This window comes from Malania oleifera, chromosome 1 (assembly GCF_029873635.1).
Source record: "Malania oleifera isolate guangnan ecotype guangnan chromosome 1, ASM2987363v1, whole genome shotgun sequence".
Lineage (NCBI taxonomy): Eukaryota > Viridiplantae > Streptophyta > Magnoliopsida > Santalales > Ximeniaceae > Malania > Malania oleifera.
The window spans coordinates 135,775,053-135,796,034 of record NC_080417.1 but is presented as its reverse complement, the minus strand read 5'-3'; the positions used below and the strand labels follow the sequence as shown (position 1 = coordinate 135,796,034).

Sequence of the window (20,982 nt, the reverse complement as noted above, 5' to 3'; positions counted from 1 at the left end):
TCCAAGAAGCGCGAAGCTTTAGACCATTTTAAGTAAACTTTATCTAAGCAAATAAGATAAATTCAGAGCACTAAAAGGAGCAGACAAAGATGATCTGTGAAAAGCCAACCTCTCAACAGGGTCCATTAAAGCACAAACAAATGCCCTTTAAGAGCACAGGTGTCACTAGAACTGAAGTTGGTTTTTTTTCTTTATTAAAATATATTGTTCTGTTGACAATGTGAAATATTCCCTTCGATGTGTAATTTTTTTTTTTTTTTTTCTTCAAAACAAATGGGGCTAGAGATTAAGATAATAAAACGTAGGTTAGCCAAGCAATGCAAGCACAAATTGCAGGACACGGAAAACAGACAAGCCTCATAACACATACAACAATGTTTCCAAAAAAGCAAATTGCAGGAAGTCAATACAAGCACAAGCACACGTTAACAGCAGATAATCAGAACTGCCATCGCCTATAGATAATTGAAATCATAAGCACAGATTCAAAAAAATCAGCACAGATTACAGAACAAACAAGGTCATAAAACATAAGCATCTGAATAGAAAATGAAATGTAAACACCCAATTAGGATTTTTCAAAGAGCCTGAAACACTCACAGTAGAGTCATTTGGTTCTGGTTTGGAATCCAATATTGAGAGAGAGAGAGAGATCAGAGGTACCTGAGGTGTTTCAAAGGCATCGCAGATCTACAATTTCTTCCTACATGATTGTGCAAAACTAGGGTTTATAGAGATAACTCAAAGCTTTAGCGCTTTAGGCATGGAGCTACAAAGGGAGGTGGAGAGATTTGAGGCTTCAAGCATGGAAATGCATAGGGGGTTCAGGCATGGAGGTGCATAGGGGCTTCAGGTGTCACGGGCCAACTATTTCACACCTTTGTGAAAGGACGTGCAGCGCTAGCTAAAGCACTCTTGCTTAACTATTCAACCTATCGTTTACCACAATTCATCCACGAAACACTTTCATTATCATTCAATCAAATATCAGCGGAAGCAGTAAGCAATTATGAAAGTAGTGGCAAGTAAGCAGTAAACATTGAAGCAACGCAATTCATTAACAACATCTCCATTAACATTGTGTGTCTAGCGAGGGAGGCAAGTAGGTTAAATACATTGACAATATCTAGTGAGTTTTACACGTTGATGAACACTCACCCTCCCCCAAAAGAGCTTTATATGCAATTCTCACCATGGCACTAGGACACATCAAAGTCACCGAGAAGTCATACAACCTTATTTGGCATAGGGAGAAACTACTACTAGAAAATAAACCTACACTAATATTTACATGATGGAAACCCATTCCAAACGCACAAGACAAGTGGTCACAGGCAAGCATAATGCCCTGAACAAGCTCGAGGGAGATCAGAGGTACCTGAGGTGTTTCAAGGGCATTGCATATCTACAATTTCTTCCTACACGATTGTGCAAAACTAGGGTTTATAGAGATAACTCAAAGCTTTGGCGCTATAGGCATGGAGCTACGAAGGGAGGGTGGAGAGATTCGACGCTTCAAGCATGGAGATGCATAGGGGCTTCAGGCATGGAGTTGCATAGGGGCTTTAGGCATGGAGGGCATCAGGGCTGCAAATGAGGTGGACAGATAGGGATTTGGAGATGTATTTGGTTAATCAAATACATGGGGACAGAATGTTTTGAAACCCATGAATTTGGGTTAATGAAATTCACCCTAAATTTTAATCAAATTCAAATACACTCTCACAACTGTTGGTCCAAACAATGAAACTGAATTTGGAAAGCCCAAATTCAAATTCGCATTCCCAAACAGACCATTAAAGAATGTAATCAAGGAAAGTTGTAATATTATCATATTTGAGATTAATGGTGTTATTAAAAAGTGTTTTTCCTAAATTAAGCCATATTAGCAATAGGAACAGAACAATCCTCAAGACATACAAAAAAAGGATGATCATTTTACCTTGAGGTGGGAAAAAGTCAATTAAATTTAATCACACAAGCTCACGAAATCCTAGGGAACAATAATAATTTCATGGAGATCTCCATCTTCACGCTCATCATTTGTTCATTACAATCAATAATCATCCTTTCCAAAGCCACAGCATTCTTCAGCATATACTTTACTAGACTCAGCTCCTCGGTGCTGCCCCTGAAGTTTAAAATTTTTAGTCCTTTGAGGTGGATCATCGAACACTCTGGGAAACTAGCGAATGAACATTGATTTGAGCCACTGGGATGAAGTTGAGACAAAAGCAAAGATTATAAGTTGCAATTTCAAGGTAATTTACTGAAATTAGGAAGTTTCATTACACATGAACTCACATTGTCCAGCAGCAGAAATTCTAGACTTAGAAAAATTTTGAACAAGTTTGGCAGCCATTGCAACGAGTTGCAGAGATTACAACCCAGCAGCAAATGGATTAAACTAAGGAAAGTGGGTAGATTTGTAAAATAAGCATTAGTCAAAGCTATATTTTCAGAAGAAAAAAAAAATAACAAATGAGAAACTTGCCGAAGAGGAACAGTGTGGCAATTTCAGGAACTTAACACGAGAGATGTTCAAGGATATTGCGTAAAGACATGGGTTGAATATCGGTCTTGAAGAGTCTACCATCAACAGTTGCTGAAACTAGAATGGATGGCTCTTCAGAGAAATAGCATTTGCAGTTACTTTTGGCGACACCTGAGTCTTGGAAGACTCGTGCAATAGAGAAGTGTTCAAGGACCGGAGCATCAACTTTATATGCATGAATTCTTTTCCTGTTTCCTTCGCATCCGTGAAAATGCAAAGGCAAGCTCTTCAGAGGAGGCACAGCGATATGGGGAGGGGTGCTTAAGCGACCAATTTCCACGTGCAAATCTTCCAGAACTGGGCAACCGTGGAAGAGGTTTTCCATTGAGCGCGGGCATAGGAGCTGCCTTATTTGGTTTACAATGAAATAAATACTGAAAAGTAACCCTACACTAGTATTTACATGATGAAAAACCATCCCAAACACACGAGGAGCAAACGATCACAGGCGAACATAATGCCCTGAACAAGCTTAACTCGTGACACATAACCGTGAGTTGAAGAACAGTGATGCTGAAATTAATTCTATAAATATTTTCTGAACACACTTATTTTTGTAAATTATTTATGTACAACTCTAATTCGGCCAAAAACTCTATGACAATATCATTATACAACTATAATATTGCAGAATAATAATTGAGCTATAAAATCTTTTTCATTCTTTTTAAAAAAATTTTAATGATTAAAAATAAATAAAATGCATAAATAAACAAGTAGCTTAATGAAAGATTTTTCCTTACTGATGCAAGTGTTTTAAAATCTAGAAGGGTGATTCATGCAGTGGACTGTTCATACCTTCATTGGCGAATAACAAACAAGCTAAAATTCCTCTTACAACAATCATCTAATGAGATAGTCAATAATGAAAAGATTTTACACATGTATTATGCAAAATGAAGCTAATTTAAGATTATGAATGCAGATGAATCATGAAGCATGATCAAACAATTTAAGTAATGACAGTAGCGATCAAAATATCACATAAATCTTAAGCACATGGTCCATTTACATTATAATCAAAGTAATGACCTAGGTCGACTTGCTTGGTATTCCAACTCAACACAAATTATAGTAAGCATATAAGCCTTTCCTTGTTTTATACCTATTATGTTTTGAAGGTTCAATACTCTTTCTATAAACATTTCACAATATAAGGCAAATAGAATGTCTGAATCAACCCCATTTCGGTCTATATATAAATTTACAATTATTTATTACATATTTTTTTAGTTCTTGAAATTTATTAGATTATTACAATCAAACACGAAAAATCTAATAATGAGCTTCAAAGAACATATGCCTAGCACATATATAAGAGTTTTTTTTCCCTTCTAAAGTGGTCTAGGTCAACAACCAAAAAAAATAAGACCATGGATACATTCCTCATCACACTTATTCACACACCATTCCCCATCAGACATGGTAATCACTGGGAACAATAATTATACAAAATACGCCTAAACAAGGTTCTGACACTTCTGGGAACAAAAATTTTACAAAATGGTAAATGACTCGCATAAATGTTCTATGTAAGTACAAGGTTACAAGTTCCACATGAAAATGGACAAGTAATAGCATGCTCACAGCCTAGGGCGTCCATGAACTACAAGAAGTTCCTTTCTCGCATATAGGTTTCTATTTTTTCGACATCTTCTGGTGTGTCTATCCCATGAGCCTCGTGATCAACTTTTATAACCTGCAAAAGAACAAAAATACATGAACTTCCAAATTTTCACATGAACAAATCTTAGTCTTCCTCAAACAGACCTCTTTATTGCCTTCAAAATATCTAGACGGAAAAAAGAAAAAATAGATAACCGTTCAATAAATTCTACTCTTTGGCATGTGTGATGAGTTATTTTGCACACACAGGATCATCAACGGCTTTTATTTGTGATGTTTGGTATATTCCTTTTCTCTTTTAATAACAGGTTCAAATGCAATGTCCCAAGAATAACTTGATAGAATGCTTTCATGTGCATGGAGTATGAACGAATGTCACACATTTCTCGGTAGTAGAACACACGAATAATGCTTTCATTTGAAAATTTTCTATTCAACTTAGACACAAAGTCCATCACAAAATATGGTCACTACCAAAATCGTCATGTTGGTGATAAGAAAAATGGATGATCAGTGCCCTGGGCATTTTCTTGTGTGGTAACGGGTGAAATGAGATCAGGGTACAAGAAGTCAATACCTTACTGTGATATGGTAACAAGAAAAAAGACACATGCACACACATTATTTTTACAAAAAAGAATGATCAATCCCTGGGCATTTTCTTGTGTGGTAGCAGATGAAATGAAATTGGGGTATTGTGGTACAAGAAGTCAATATCTTACTCTTATATAGTACTGAAAATAAAAAAAGGAAAACATGCACAGGCGCACACGCACATTATTGTTTAAATGTTAAAAAAATAAAGATATAAAATCACTCCCAATGCAATCAAAAAGAGGATTAAATTATGGTTAACACACAAGGATCACGCAGAGTCTCCTTGGACAGCCACTGGCTTGAAGAAACAAAAACATGGAAGAAAATCTTATAGTACCTTAATCTTATAACCATTCTCAAGGACTTTGAGCTGTTCCAGATCTTCTTCCAATTGCAGTGGAGTAGGTGGAAGTTCTGGGTATATCTTTAAGAACTTTGTATCATAGCTCTGAAGACATAAGAAAACAAAAAAATGGAGTAGTTAAAACACAGTATAACGAGAACCAAACGCAGAACATTCTGTGCCCACAAGAATGCAGTTTTGAGTAGAACGATATTACTTGAATGCCAAGATGAAGCGAGTATGGGAACTGTGGATTGACCTTTCCAGACCTGCATAAGTAGGTAGACAAATTAACAACTCTTCTAAAAAGACAAGCCCAGACATTATAACTCACTTATTATATGGAATAAGCCCTCTTGAGAAATAGATTGCATAACCACGGTTGTCCACTACACATTTCACCCGATTTGGATCATATCCATCTTCAGGTTTTAAAGGTGTGACCGCAGTGCTGAACACTGCATCAGGGGATGCCTGCAGACAATACACACAACTCAAAATTATAAGAATAAATGAAATGTGAGAACAATAATTGGTTCATAAATCAAAAACAATATACCTTCTCTTTAGTGGAAAGAAAATGCCAAAACATAATTTTCCGAAAACCATACAATATTTCAAAAGTAGCAAGAGAAATTGCAGACTCCCCTCAGATGCCTATGGTGCACAAAGCTCAGGCAGGAAAGCTTTTAACATAAGAAAACTCCACAAGTAGGTCCATATTGTGTCAGATCAACATGTGGACTCATTCTATCATCCAATTGCTGGAAAGATAGTAGTAAGCAGAGCTTCATTAAGGGTGCCTTAAGAGAGTGATAGCGTAAAAATTAGGTCCAGATTTGAAATGGGAGACAACAGCCACTCAAACAACCTGATGCTATTTCTCTAGACAGCATTGCCAAGACTCCAACCAATACTTTAAATGATCATTTCAGAAAGTGAATATTTTTCCACTGGAAATAATGGCCACAAAAATATGATCCTGGGCACTAACAATAAAACGTATAAGCATCACTCAACAACCATGGATGGGCTTCAAGGATTCTAGTCCTGCCATGAGACGGGCTTATTCACAATCACCAGACAATTGATTTTGCAAAGTCACATGAGGAAGATACATATATCCACGTATAAACCGAGGGGTCCATCTACGATACGCACCAAAGAGAGGAGTGTACCATACGCAACCCAATGTAGGAGCCTTGTGCACTGGATGTTTTTTTGTTTTGGCTTGCAATAAGGTGTGTATTTAGCCCAATGGTAAATGAATGTGTACCACACAATTTTCCTCAACCAACACACCCAGCAGTTAAAATCTGGCAAGGTAGCAAGTGTCCTGAAGAGGCACTTGGAGCCTGGAGGCATTTACAGAAATGACTATTCCTCCAAAATAATGCACCATAACTGATGAGAGACCACAAATGGTAAAACATAAGGCCACCCATGAAAATTAAGGTATCAGTATAGGGCATTTCTTGATCATTTCCAGGTATGGTTTTAAATCACAGTAGTGGGTAGCATAACGTAACGGTAATGGGTGTAACAGGAAGCGGGAGTAGTGGATGTTACATAACGGGAAAAGGGTGTAATGGCCGTGAATTTTTTGAAGAATGCACAACCTTGTGCATATTAGCGTACTTGCATGTTTTAAGCTTTTAGCCCTTCTTAGAAAGAGTTTTAGTGTATTTTGGATCCTTTAGTTTGTGTAACTAAGTTATTTGGTAAGGGCAACAAGTTTACATTTGTTTTAAACTGCCATTGATAGAAAAATTACGTGTGTGTGTGTGTGTATTTATACTTCTCATTGTTCTTATCTGTGATAAATTTTTGTGTGCGCTAAATTAATTAAGAAAAAAAAAACATCATACACTCCATTAATCTATTAGACACATAAGACATATGAATAGTACAAATATAAAATAACTAGAAAAGAAAGAAGGTTGAAGTTGAAAAATATAGAACATAATTATCACATTACTAATATTATCAAAATAAATATTTTCCTAACAAGTTAGTATTTTCAAATTATTAATGCATCTATTGTTAGTATTTAAAGAAATAGTAAATTTTGTATCATTATCATCTTCATTATAATTTTTCCCCCTCTTGCCACTAGGTATATTGAGAATGATATGTGAAAGAGAGGGAAAAAGTGAGAAGAAAAGGTAAAAAATAAAATAATTTTTTGGTGTAATAGTCCTGTCGCGGTTACGTAACGGCCGCTACGGCTATAATTTTTCTTCCCACCAATTTTGCAGTGTGTAACAGTATCGGTAACCCAAAAAACTGTTACGTAACGGTCGCGGCCTTTATTTAAAACCATGTTCCCAAGAGCACAAATTGGTTGACTTAAAAAATCAGTTATCCAGTATAATGGTCCATGCAACTAATAACATTTCATTTTTCAAGCAGGGAACATGTCCTTGTTTCAATAGCTTATATCCGGTTAATTAATTTCCTCATATTTTCCATGAAAATTTTAGATGCACTCTTGGCAGCTCAACTTGTCCTGGCCCAAGTCATAACTTCATCATTTTAATCTCTTTACACTGCCCTCTCTCCCTCTTTTACTCAAGTTTGCAACAACCGGCAATAATATTCAATCAGTAATATTCTCCTTTAGCTTACATGTTCTTTGAGAACATTATTATTTTCCTATTTTATCCATTTCAAGCATAACCCATTCAATCTTATTCCATATTCGAAACCAAATTTCTCATGTTAACCAAATCCTAGTTGTGCATATTTCTCCCACATTATCCAGATTCTTCCTTCCTTACTACCCACACTTCCCCAGAACTGTTATCCATTATGGCCAGAACTCCTAGTTGTGCATCTTTCTCCCACATTATCCAGATTCTTCCTTCCTTTCAATAGCTACTACCCACACTTCCCCATAACTGTTATCCATTATGGCCAGCTGTTATTCTGCAACGCGCGCGCCGGGGGGGGGGGGTGGGGTGTGTGTAATAGTTTGTGGGACAATACCAAAGTTCAAAAATATATTACTTTTACATAGTTTTAAAAATTTAAGGATAAAATTTTAATGTAGAAAACTTACTTTATTTAAGCACCTTAAAGAAATTAAAACATTTAGATAATCAACATTACAAATATACCATAAATGACATTGACAGCAAATATAGTTTCTGGACTGATTCAATATTTCAGATGAGCATTGGATAATAATAATATGATGGAATTAAAAAAACATAAAGTGAAAATCCCTGGATGGTATGAAGAAGAATCTCCAAGAAGTAGCAAAAGACTCATGATCCTCAAGGCAATAGAAACATGTTTAAGAAAAGGCATATTCATCTACTTCGGGGTATGCAAGTTGAAAGAGCCTTGCAATGCTCAATGGCAAAATTTAGAGAGCACCTATATCTGAGCAAGATGAACATTTTGTCTATGTGGTGGTAGCACAGTTGCACTATAGAGGCAGCTCAAATGCAAGAAAAACAGATTTACCTGTAGAGCTTTAACAACTCCGTCAATTATCTCAGGTTCAATAAGAGGCTCATCCCCCTGAATATTGACTACAACATCATATTTCTTCTCAAGCTTTTGAAGTGCTTCATTGCATCGTTCAGTACCTTTAGTTTTATGAATACACAGCATCAGGCATCAGCAAATCAATACGTAATTTTTTGGCAGTCAGCCAGTCACAACACAGCAACAAAATTTACTACCATTTTGACATGATTCTGAAGTCATTATCACATCAGCACCAAATCCTCGACAGCATTCTGCAATTTTTTCGTCATCTGTTGCCACAACTGGACACGGAAGAAGCTACTGATAAGAAATTATAAATCAAATCCATATTTTTTTTAAAAAAGGAGAAAAAGAAAGTTCAGGATGTTGAAAGTTCGGAGAAATAGGGTATTTGACAGTCATCAAATCAAAAGTTCTCTAAGAATGAATTGCTCAATCTAAGCATAGAATAAGTTGAGCAGCGTCATGCAAATCCAATTGTCTCACATGTTTGCACATCAAAGAGAGACAGAGAACTTGTACAGTGAAAATTACTTGATAGCCTTTAGGTCACATGTTTAAGGTGATGTCAACAGAATGCAGCTCTAGATCATATCACAATTACTTGATGGAATCCATGAGCAGAGAGTTTGCCAGTACAACAGAAGCAGCGCAGCACATCAAAGATCAATTCAAAAATAAACCTTTCAATGGCTGTCATTGTATCACAAGACTTAAACCATGGCATAGCAATTTATGATTGATGTATGACCAAATCAAACTAGATTAGTATAGTAGCATTTTGAAACACGTGGTTCTAAAACATCCTCTTTAAGAGATTTCTTCACAATGTCACCTGAACAAAATAGCATAAGTACTAAATGAAATAGCCTGAAGATGCAACATACCAACATGATCCAATGTAGTTGCCAGTTTTGCCCTTTCCCATGTTCTCTGTAAAAAACCAACTAGGTCAGTGAAAATTTTTCAATGAGAACATTTTTTTTGGGGGAAAGGAGGGGGGGGGGGGGGGGGCGCACATTCACAAGTACAAGATGAACTTTGCCCAACTAAGGTAATAATTATCAAATACAATACAACCAAGGCTGAGGCTGGAAAAACTTAAATAACAGAGCAGACAAAGGGAAAACAACCATAAGTAACTTCAACTTGTGGGGATTAAATTATTCTTTTTTATTTTTTATATAATAAAATTTCAAAGACAAGCAAAGCAAGCACAAAAGTCAGAAAATGTCATTAAAGCTGATTTCCTTTTAAACTTGGCGAGAGTTCAAATTGCTATTACTTAGATCCTCCATGAATTTCAAAATATTACAAATCAATAGCTTCCGCAATACAACAATTATTTTTGGAAGTATCAACCCCCGAATCTGCATATGGTACAGTTTGACATCAAAATCAACGTTGTTTCACCAGGGTAATCAATTGAAATCTACCAATAGCACTCACTATGGACAAGAAACCAATTTTCATGTCTTGTTCTTCATCAAGAAAGTGATTTCCTGCCACATCTTGTCTCATGAGATAGCCAAAAAATAGTTGAAAAGACTAATATTGCAGTAAGAATAAAAAAATGCAGATGATACCCTTTTTTTTTCTCAAGGAAAATATTGTGAAATTCCGAAAGGTTTTAGCGTTGATAAAAATTTTTGAGAAAATTTCGGGGTTAAAGATCAATATGTCTAAGAGTGAGTGGCAGGTATCAATTTGGGTGAGCATGATTTAGAGACTTTTGCTAATTTAGCACATTGTAGTACTTTGGTTTGGCCTTTAACTTACATGGGGCTTCCATTAGGTGGCAATCCTAACTACTCTGCTTTTTGGGAATCGGTGGTGCAGAGAGTGGGTAGTAGATTGGAGGGTTGGAAAGGGAGTTACTTATCTTTAGGGGGTCTAATTAGTGTTGTTTCTATACATTTTCTCTCTCTTTTTACTTTTAGAATTCCAACAAGGGTGGCTCTAGCCTAAGAGAAAATTATGAGACAATTTTTGTGGTCAAGTATTGGGGATGAGAAGAGAGATCATTTGGTTAGTTAAAGTGAAAAGACATAAGTGAGAAGGAGGTGTGGGCCTTGGGAATTTAGTGTCTAAAAACATCTCCTTAGTGGGTGCTTTGGAGATTCCCTCTAGAGGTTGGCTCTTTCTGGCGTATGGTTATTAAAAGCAAGTATGGTATGCATAGGAATGAGTGGGATACTAGGGGTAGTGGTATGGTTTCTTGTGCTGGTCCTCAGAAATTATTTCCTCAGGTAGCTCAATCTTTCTTTCCTCTTACTCATTACCGTATTGGAGACGAGAATCATATTTGTTCCTAGGAAGATGTTTGGGTGAGTGGGCACATTTGGAATATTTGTTCCCTCGCCTTTCTAGATTTTTCTCTCTTGCATAATGCTTCAATCAATGCTTTTTATTCATTAGAGGGTGGATATCTTTCTTGAGATTTCATTTCTTTAGGAATCTCGATGAGAGAGATGTGAGAATATGACATTGTTGTTGAATATGCTGAATTCTTTTAATCCTCAAACATATGGTGATTCAAGGATTTGGGTTGGGGATTCTTCTGGTTCATTTTCCACTAAATATTTTTTTTCCCAATTATTGAAAAGGCCAAATCTGTGTCCCTATCCCTTGTACAAATTTATTTGGAAGGCTAAGGTTCCTTAAAAGATCAAGGCTTTTATGTGGACTCTTACTCCCGATAGACTTAATACCAATGCTTTGTTGAAACTAAGAAGACCTCAGAAGGCTATTAGTCTGAATATTTGTTTTGTGTTTGGAAGCTAGTGAGACTAGTGATCATTTGTTTCTACACTGCAGGGTGACTAGGCAATTGTGGGCTTTTCTTTTTTCGGTCTTTGAGGAGACCTTGGTGATTCCTACAACAGTGGAGGTTTTCCTAATGGTCTGATATAATGGTTGTGGGAGTAAGAAAGAAAAAATGTTGTGGAGATGTGCAGTGTTGGGTATTTTCTAGACATTGGGGTTGGAAAGGAATGCAAGGATCTTCAAAAACAAATTAAATTCTGAGCATTTCCTTTTTGATAGAGCTGCTTTCAAGGCTTCTTTTTGGGCTCATTCTTTGGGTTTTTTTAGGGAATGCTATTATCAGATCTCCGAAAAGATAGGAAAGGAGCTATGGTATAATTTTTAAATTTATTGTGCCTTTTTTTCTTTTTTTTTGAGAATTTCTTTCCTCCTTTCAGTGTAACTCCTCATCCTTTTCTTTAGTATATTTTTTTTTCTATAAAAAATTAATAATAATAATAATAAATAGCAGAGAGAGAGAAAAGGTTTAGGAAAATGAATAGAGTAGAGAAAAAGTTTGCATATGAATGAGTGAGAGAAAAAGAAAGTGAGAGTAAGAGAGAGAGAGAGAGAGAGAGAGCATTAACATAGAACAAAAAGTTCTCATTTTTCATCTTGCAAGAAAACAAGGCATGGTGTCATAGTCCACATCGGATTTGTATTAGGGAGTTTTGGACTTATAAGGATGGTTTTGACTCTAATTATGTGAGGCGCCTTTTATAAAACAAATTCGTGAGACCAATAAACCAAAGCAAACAATACCTCACCGGAGTTAAGCCCAAGACCATTATATTTGGTAACAGAGCCACCTTGGGGCACTATCATGTGGGTGGGTCCTACATAGAGGTGTAAAACACTTTGACGAGAGCGTCAGAGATTGGACAAGAAAGCATGTCACGGTCTCACATTGGATGTGTACTAGGGAGTTCTTGGACTTAAAATGATGGTTAGGGCCCCAATTATATGAGGTGCCTTTTATAGGACAAACCGTTGAGACCAGTGGGCCAAAGCAAACAATATTTCACTAGAGTTGGGCCCAGTATTGTTACAAATGGCATGGTGTTTGACATACTTCTAACACTATTCATCAAACATGTTATAAGAAGGTTTTGCTAGAAGTCAATACAAGGTGCACAGCTATGACAGTCTACTACCAAATCCATGTAATAGTGACAAATTGTTAGCTGTGCAGCACAAACACCAAAACAATAGAAAACTAGATATTGGTAAATTCAGTTTACTTAATCAGTTAAATTGGTTGGATTCAGTAATTTAAAAAAAAAAATCAGTTTTTGTTTACGTGTCTGATTAACCAAAAATCTTTACCAATTTACCCAGCTTAACAGAAATATTTATAAATATATATCTTTTAATTTTTATATTTAAATTATTTTACTACTATTAGTATTTTTTTTTAGTTATTTTTGGAATAAATGGGATGAACGGGTAGGCAATCTATAAAGGAGGGAACAGGGTACCCCCTTATAAATTTCATTCCCACCCCCCCCCCCCCTCCCCTCCCCCTCCCCAAAATCCTTTTTTTATTTTCTTTGATCAAACTTGGACCATAATTTCTTGGCCTATTATTAAATACTTTAAATTTTTTTGTGGCTGTCCAGCTATGTTTTTTTTTGGGTTGTTCAGCTAGCTAAATTAACCAAAATAACTGACAAGATTTTGATCAATTGTGACCATCTGGTGAGCTAAACTAATGGAAAGTGACTTTTGATCAGTTAATGATAAGTTAATATACAAAATTCCAAATGACTCAGTTCACGAAAATTTTAAGCCAAAATTCATGGTAAATTCGAAATTATAACCAAATACAGAGCACGGGCTAATTGCTCACATTTCATGGGCGTTTGTATTTTCTCAGTTATAGAGGGTAACTATAATAATAAGACATAAGCAGGTTCAAGTTGAACGCTCATATGAGATTAGTGATCACTAAGATTATCACAAGAGTCCCGAATATAATTTTTTTAACAACTCAAATCGTGTAAAGCCTTTTAATTTCGTTTTAAACAATCTTTTGTATGTAGACTGTAGGTATGACCCAGCTAATTTTGATTTTCAATGTTATTTTTCACCACCCAATATACAGTTTCAATGTTTATTTAAAACGCCCTTTTAAAATCATAAAAAGAAAAAATCACCCAAAATTACTTTTGAAAAAGGGGCTGCTATTGCGATGCGTGTTCATTCGGCTACGTTCGAACATAAACAAAACCCAATTCAGAGTCAATATCGAAAAGCTATACAAAATTAAGTTAGGAGGAAATCGAATAAATATTCATAACTTAATTCAGTAGAACATTAGAGAAAAATAAAACACACATGACTAGATCAAAAATGCCAAATACCTGAATCATGGGCTTCCCGAGGATTTCCACGAGAGGCTTGCCCTGAAACCGGGACGAAGCGAAGCGAGCCGGTATAATTCCAACGACTCGGCTGCGAAACTTGGAGGATCGGTGGAGCAGAACATACGCGTGGGCACCGATGGCCGCCACGATGGCCGCTCCGACGACCACGCCGTGCACAATCCAAGCTTTGGTGCTGCTGCTCGAAGATCCAGATGCAGAAGACGATGAAGATGAAGATGATGATGGCGAGCAGATCGACATGAGGTCCATCTCTCTTCTCTCTTCTCTCTTTTCTCTCTCAGGGTCAGTCTCCAGTCTCGACCTGAATTTAAATCAGCTGAGAGAATCCTCGCCTGCTGCGCTGCGACGGTGTCAATGTTCCTTTTCTTTGTTTCTTTTTTAATATATATGTACCATTCAATATTCAGAGTGTAGAAATTAAACTGATCAATACAATATTTGGGGTTTCAATTTTCTACATTCTTAAAGACTTTACTTCACAAAATATATATGCTTATATTTTATTTATGGACAAACATTTTTTACTTGATAAAATAAAAAGATATTGACCTAGGAATTATGTTTGGAAAAGTTTTAGATTTTAAATGATATTAAATTTAGATAAAATGTAATATAAAGTTATATTAAAATTTATTTAAGTTCACTCAAATCTAAATTTAAAGTCCAAAATCTATGCTCTCCTAAAAGCAACATGAGACTATGTTAATACATACTTTTTGCAGCCATTTGAGTTTCTATATAATATTTTTTAAATTATCTTTCATCTTCGTTTAATATTTTGCATACATTTACTTTTTAATATGCGAAGATAAGGTTCGGTGCGTCAAAAGACATTCATTCACATGGCTCAATCTAAGGAGGACAATTTTCACACTTACAAAAGCAAATTAGATAAAGAAAATCACTTTTCCTCAAAATAGATTTCTCTTTGGGTGACATTAGGGAGAGACCCATAAGCTAAGCAATAAACGAGCAATTATCTTAAACCAACTTCTTTTAATTCGACTCTATTTATAAAATAGAATGTATTCAATTTAACTATTAAATAATACTTATTTTTCTCCTTCTCTCACAAATTGTTACAAATTTCAAGTACCAGAGGGTTCTTCTGCTGCTCCTTTAAGCACCAATTTGCTCCACTTTTTCAAGTGAATACCTACTGGCATTTTAATAAAATTAGAATGTGCCAACATATTAACCAAGTATGTATTCTATTTTGCCCCTAGGCGTTGGCTCAAGTGGCAGGAAGGACCTGTGGTGGGCTGCTTGATAGTATAAGTTTAGGTTCAATTCTTGCCTCGCTGGACAAAAAACCTGATTTATCTCTTGCGTTGGCTGTGGGGCCAGACAACGTGGGCGAGGAATTAGTCTGAGTATCACGTGGGGCCACTAATGATCATATATCATGTAGCTGGATGAGCCGAAGGCTCCAAGACACCCGACGTAATAAAAAAAAATATATGTATTCTATTTTATCACAACCCTCAGACCAACTATGCTTTTTTGGGACATAAGTATTGTCATTCGGCCTCTCTCACTTGGCTATACTTTTAGTCTAGTCATTAAGCAAATTGTGCTCCCTATGAAGCAAACCAATTTGTAGTTATGTGGAGACTTCCAATTCAAAATGTGAAAATTATCTAGATCCGTAATATTGGAATAAAGCTAGACGCCAAAATAAAAAACAAAAAAAAAATATATATTTTGGTAATTATTTCAAAAATAAAATAAATTAAAAATGTAGTAACCGAAAAAAAATAATAAAATTTTAAAAAATAATAATAATAAAATAATAAAATAAAATTAATTAATTAAATTAACAAGTAAAATGAATAGTATGATAAGGACCAATATATATATAAAGTGTGAAAACTTCTTCAAGAAGCTTTACTTTAATTAACGTTTACTATTATATATATATATATATATAAAATAACACAAGCTTCTTCAAGAAGCTTTGAAAGTCAAAATCCAAATTGAATTGGATTTTTGGGTGTGCGTGAGTACTCTCTCTCTCTCTCTCTCTCTCTCTCTCTCTCTCTTCGATTCCGGGCTAGTTTTACGTCGGATCGATAAATCGAAGCCACCACGACGCTCCTGGGGAAGTTCTCTACAAGTCTGTCAGAGCGGATCGTCAGGGAAACGAAGTTGGATTTCATCCTAAGGCTTTATATTTAATATTTGGATTTTTGACAGTTGAAAAAAGTGATATACGCGTAAAAATACTAAACTTTAATACTGAAAATTTTCAGTTCCAGGGGTGTTGATTGGGAACGTTGGGAATCATCCCTAAGTTGAGGTAAGACTTTTTAAGTCGAATTTGACTTAGTGGTAGTTATAGAAAATGTTGTACGTACGAAAATACTAAACTTTAATTCTACGAGTTTTCATTTTCAGGGTATTGAGTTGAGAACCTTGTGAGTACGGGGAAGATTTTCTTAGGGGCTTTTCAGGAATCAGGTAAGGGGATAAATTAAGCTAGTTTGTTTTGAGAAAATGCATGTATATATATGTAGCATCTGGTTTCAGGAAAAATAAATATATGATTTATATTTGAAAAATACTATTTAAATGATGATATGTTGAATACGTGGAAAATTTGTTTAGTGTGGCATGAGTATAAAAATGTTGTGAAATACTGTTTTCTGGGAATGGGGACAATATAGATTTCTATGATGGAAAATCGGCGTACGGGCCGAGATATATATATATATATATATATATGTGATTTGCCGGCGTACAGGCCGTGCTATGTAGATGAGATTTGCCAGCGTACGGGCTGTGCTACGTGATTTGCCGGGGTACGGGCCTAACTATGTGATTTGCCAGCATACGGGCTGTGTTATGTGATTTACCGGCGTACGGGCCGAGCTATGATAAAATGTGAAATACCGGCGTACGGGCCGATGATTTTCATGATATATGTATATGTGAAAAATGATATGAATGATTTGATAATTAATGATATGAGTTATCCATGTATCACGATTTTAGTATATGTATATGATATCAGAACCTGGTTGGCTTGGTCTAGGCTAGCACTTGCACGGTACCGTTGCTATGTGTCCATGGTCCTCGTGATCATGATATCTGTGTTAACGCCGCTGTACGGAGTGGTGTAAGATTGGATGGTCGATGTGGTTATTTTCAAGAAGTGTGCTGTTATCGCCCCTGGTGTACGGACCAGTCTGGGTAGACCCATCGGACTTACAGACTATTGTTTGACTTGGCAGTGGTCAGCCAACCATTGTCAGGTCCCACCTTCGGGCCACACAACCCAGTCATGTGGGGGTAATACATGACAACAACCAGCTAACCTACCAGGATTGTTTTATGTTATTATTAGTGTATAAGATGAGATATGTTTATGAAAATGCAGTATATTCTGCTATGTGTTGATATATATGTATGTTTTCCCAGATTTGATAAACAGTATTAAATATGTTATGTATGGTATATGTAGAACACATAATACTCGTGTTGCCACACACTAGTATTAGTTTATTTGCCTTACTGAGAGGTGTCTCACCCCTAAATCTTATTAACTTTTCAGGAGCTCCGGATAGGAGAGCGGGAAAAGCCCCGCTGATATAGTACGGTCTATCTACCCTTTTTGAAGGGTAAGTTTTGTAGGGACAGTTAGATTTTGTGGGAAATGTCTCTAGGTTTTATTTTTGGGATGTATATATGAAAATACAGTGATTGTAGTAACTCTGGTATATTGTGGTATATGGTATTGAGATGTACATGTTTGTATATTTTCTGCTGCTAGGACTTCTTCTTTATGCTTTGATATATCCCTGGTGCCCACGGGCCCAGGTGGATTGTGACCTGTTGAGCTGGAATGTATGATGTGATGATAATTTATTTATTAAAAAAAAATATATGTGAAAAAGGAGCAAGTCGTTACAGTTGGTATCAGAGCCTAGGTTGTTAGGTTCTGTAGACTTTAGAGTGCAGCAGGAATAATACCAGAGTTTAGGAAAGGATTTGAGGTTTTGTTCTACAGTCTAGAGGCAGGACTTCCGTGGTAGTTTCTGTGTTTTTCCTGGGGTGACGATTTCAGGAAAACCATAGAAAGCTATTGTGGGGTTGTGTTCCTATAATGTAGGACTGAGGATTAGCAATAAGTTAGAGATGTTGAGATAAGTGGTGAGGATAGGTGGGTAAATTATAAGGATAGGATTACTGAATTGCAACTGCTATTTACTAGGATGGATCCAGAAGGAAATAGTGCCCATGCGAGTGGCAGTGATGGAGCAGGACCATCAGGTGCAGCTGGGACCGACTCTGATGCGGTATTACGTAGCATGACTCAGCAGGTTATGGCTGAGATTGCTAGGAGCTCGAGGGAGCAGAGTGGTCCATCTACAGGCCATGGGTGCACTATAGAGAAATTTACGAAGATGAATCCTCCGGCGTTCTCAGGTGGAGTTGATCCTGTAGCCGCTGAGAACTGGATACAGGAGATTAAGAAAATCTTGGCTGTGCTGCAATGTATTGAGGAACAGAGGGTCCTCTTTACCACCTATAAATTGACAGGAGAGGCTGAGAGGTGGTGGACTGCGGTGAGACTATTAGAGCAGCAGAGGGTGACTCCAATAGCTATGACGTGGGACTGGTTTAAAGATTTGTTCTTTGACAGATATTTTCCAGCTACTGTGAGGGAGGCTAAGGTAGAAGAGTTCCTGAGTCTGAAGCAGGGACAGCTATCCATCGAGCAGTATAGAGCACATTTTATCGAGCTCTCTCGATTCGCCCCATACATTGTTCCTGATGAGGTGAGGAAGGCGAGGTAGTTTGAGAGAGGCTTGAGGCGGAGTATATTTAGGCAGGTGGTGGTGCTGCGGATCCAGGACTTCACTGAGTTGGTCGACAGGGTGGCCTTGGCAGAGATTGGTGAGCGTCTTGATGCGGATGAGCCGGGGCAGAGGAAGAGATCTGCATCTACAAGCTACCAGCAGGGTCACAGGCCGGGTCAGTGGAGGAGAGGTAATCATAGTAGAGGGCGGAGACAGGAGACGGGAGGACGCCAGGTGCAGATAGGGCAGGGTCCTCCAGTTTGTCAGACTTGTGGTAGGAGGCACTAGGGAGATTGTCGAGCTGGTGGTGTAGTGTGCTATCGCTGCTGTAGATCGGGACATATAGTGCGAGATTGTCCTACCCCGCCAGATGCAGCTCCGGTGTGCTATCGCTGCAGTAGATAGGGGCACATGATACGAGACTGCCCTACTCCACCAGATGTAGTTCCAGCTCCTAGACCATACCGAAGAGGTTATCAGGCACCACGGGGGGGGGGGCAGCAGAGGAATACGACTCCAGCCAGGGTGTTTACTCTGACGTCGGGTGAGGCTGAGGCGTTAGGTGACGTGGTGACAGGTATGGTCATTATGCTTTCTTTTAAAGTTATTGCATTATTTGATTCAGGAGCTACACATTCGTTTGTGTCCTTGGGGTGTATTAAATTATGTGAGGCTGAAACACAATCATTAGATGTTGAACTGTTGGTATCTACACCGACTGGGTCGGTAGTGAGGTGTGGTAGGGTACTCCACGACTGCCCAGTAGAGATTCAGGGGAAAACATTGTCTGCTGATTTGATAGTATTAGACATGCATGAGTTTGACGTTATATTTGGCATGGATTGACTAGCAGCTAATTTTGCTAGCATAGATTGTCGTGCACGAGAGGTGATATTTAGACCCCCGGGGGAAGCAGAATTCAAGTTTGTAGGGTCGCATGTACAATCCCCGCCTCAGCTAGTTTCAGCTATTTAGGCCAGGAGACTACTACTGAGTGGTTGTCAGGGGTTTGTGACGGTTGTGAAAGAGATGTCAAAGAATGAGTCGAAACTTGCTAGTACGCTTGTAGTGAAGGAATTTATGGATATTTTTCCAGATGAGTTACCAGGCTTGCCACCCGACCGTGAGGTGGATTTCTCTATTGATCTACCTCCCGGTACAGCGCTGATTTCTAAAGTACCTTATCGAATGGCGCCAGTGGAGTTAGCAGAATTGAAGAATCAGTTGCAAGATCTGCTAGATAAGGGCTTTATACGGCCCAATGTATCTCCGTGGGGAGCTCCAGTTTTATTTGTGAAAAAGAAAGACGGGACTATGAGGATGTGTATAGACTATAGGGAGATAAATAAAGTGACAATCAAGAATAGGTATCCTCTACCCCGTATCGATGATTTGTTTGACCAGCTCCAAGGTACACAGGTGTATTCGAAGATTGACCTCAGATCTGGCTACCATCAGGTGAAGGTGAAAGCAGAAGACGTCTTAAAGACGGCCTTCAAGACTAGGTATGGGCATTATGAGTTTCTAGTGATGCCGTTTGGTTTGACGAATGCTCCTGCGGTATTTATGGACTTGATGAATAGAGTCTTCCACCAATACCTAGACCAGTTTGTTGTTGTTTTTATTGATGATGTACTGGTCTATTCTAGGAACTATGAGGAGCATGAGACGCACTTGAGGCAGGTTTTGTAGACACTTCGGGAAAAGAAGTTGTACGCCAAGTTCAGTAAATGTGAATTTTGGCTGGAGAAGGTCGTGTTCTTGGGGCATGTTGTATCTGGAGATGGTATTTCTGTGGATCCTAGCAAGATTGAGGCTGTAGTGAATTGGGCTAGACCGAGAAATGTCCACGAGATCAGGAGTTTCTTGGGGCTAGCAGGCTATTACCGTCATTTTGTTGAGGGATTCTCAGCTTTGTCAGGGCCCTTGACATGACTGACAAGGAAGAATGTTAGATTTGAGTGGGACGACAGTTGTGAGCAGAGTTTTCAGGAGCTGAAGCAGAGACTAGTCACAGCACCAGTGTTGATCATCCCATTTGGGGGTGAAGGGTATACCATTTACAGTGATGCGTCCTTGAAGGGACTTGGCTGTGTATTAATGCAACATGGCAGGGTAGTGGCGTATGCATCCAGGAAATTGAAAGAATATGAGAAGAACTACCCTACCCATGATCTTGAGTTGGCTGCAGTGGTACACGCACTGAAGATTTGGAGGCATTACCTGTATGGTGAGCAGTGTGAGATCTTCTCTGACCATAAAAGTTTGAAGTATTTCTTTACACAGAAAGAACTGAATATGAGGCAGAGAAGGTGGTTGGAGCTGATTAAGGATTTTGATTGTACCATCAGTTATCACCCAGGGAAAGCA

At 37.7% G+C, this 20,982-nt stretch overlaps 1 protein-coding gene across 1 annotated transcript; it reads right to left on the bottom strand.

Moving 5' to 3' along the window:
* Nucleotides 1–3,916: 3,916 nt before the first annotated feature.
* Nucleotides 3,917–14,288, bottom strand: LOC131163491 (3-deoxy-manno-octulosonate cytidylyltransferase, mitochondrial). Its single transcript, XM_058120089.1, has 8 exons — nt 13,787–14,288; nt 9,506–9,551; nt 8,813–8,899; nt 8,592–8,716; nt 5,455–5,594; nt 5,338–5,389; nt 5,115–5,225; nt 3,917–4,253 (listed from the first exon to the last, which is right to left on the bottom strand). The coding sequence occupies exons 1-8, from the start codon at nt 14,057–14,059 to the stop codon at nt 4,161–4,163; spliced, it is 927 nt and encodes a 308-aa protein (XP_057976072.1). The 5' UTR covers nt 14,060–14,288; the 3' UTR covers nt 3,917–4,160.
* Between the last annotated feature and the right edge of the window lie 6,694 nt (nt 14,289–20,982).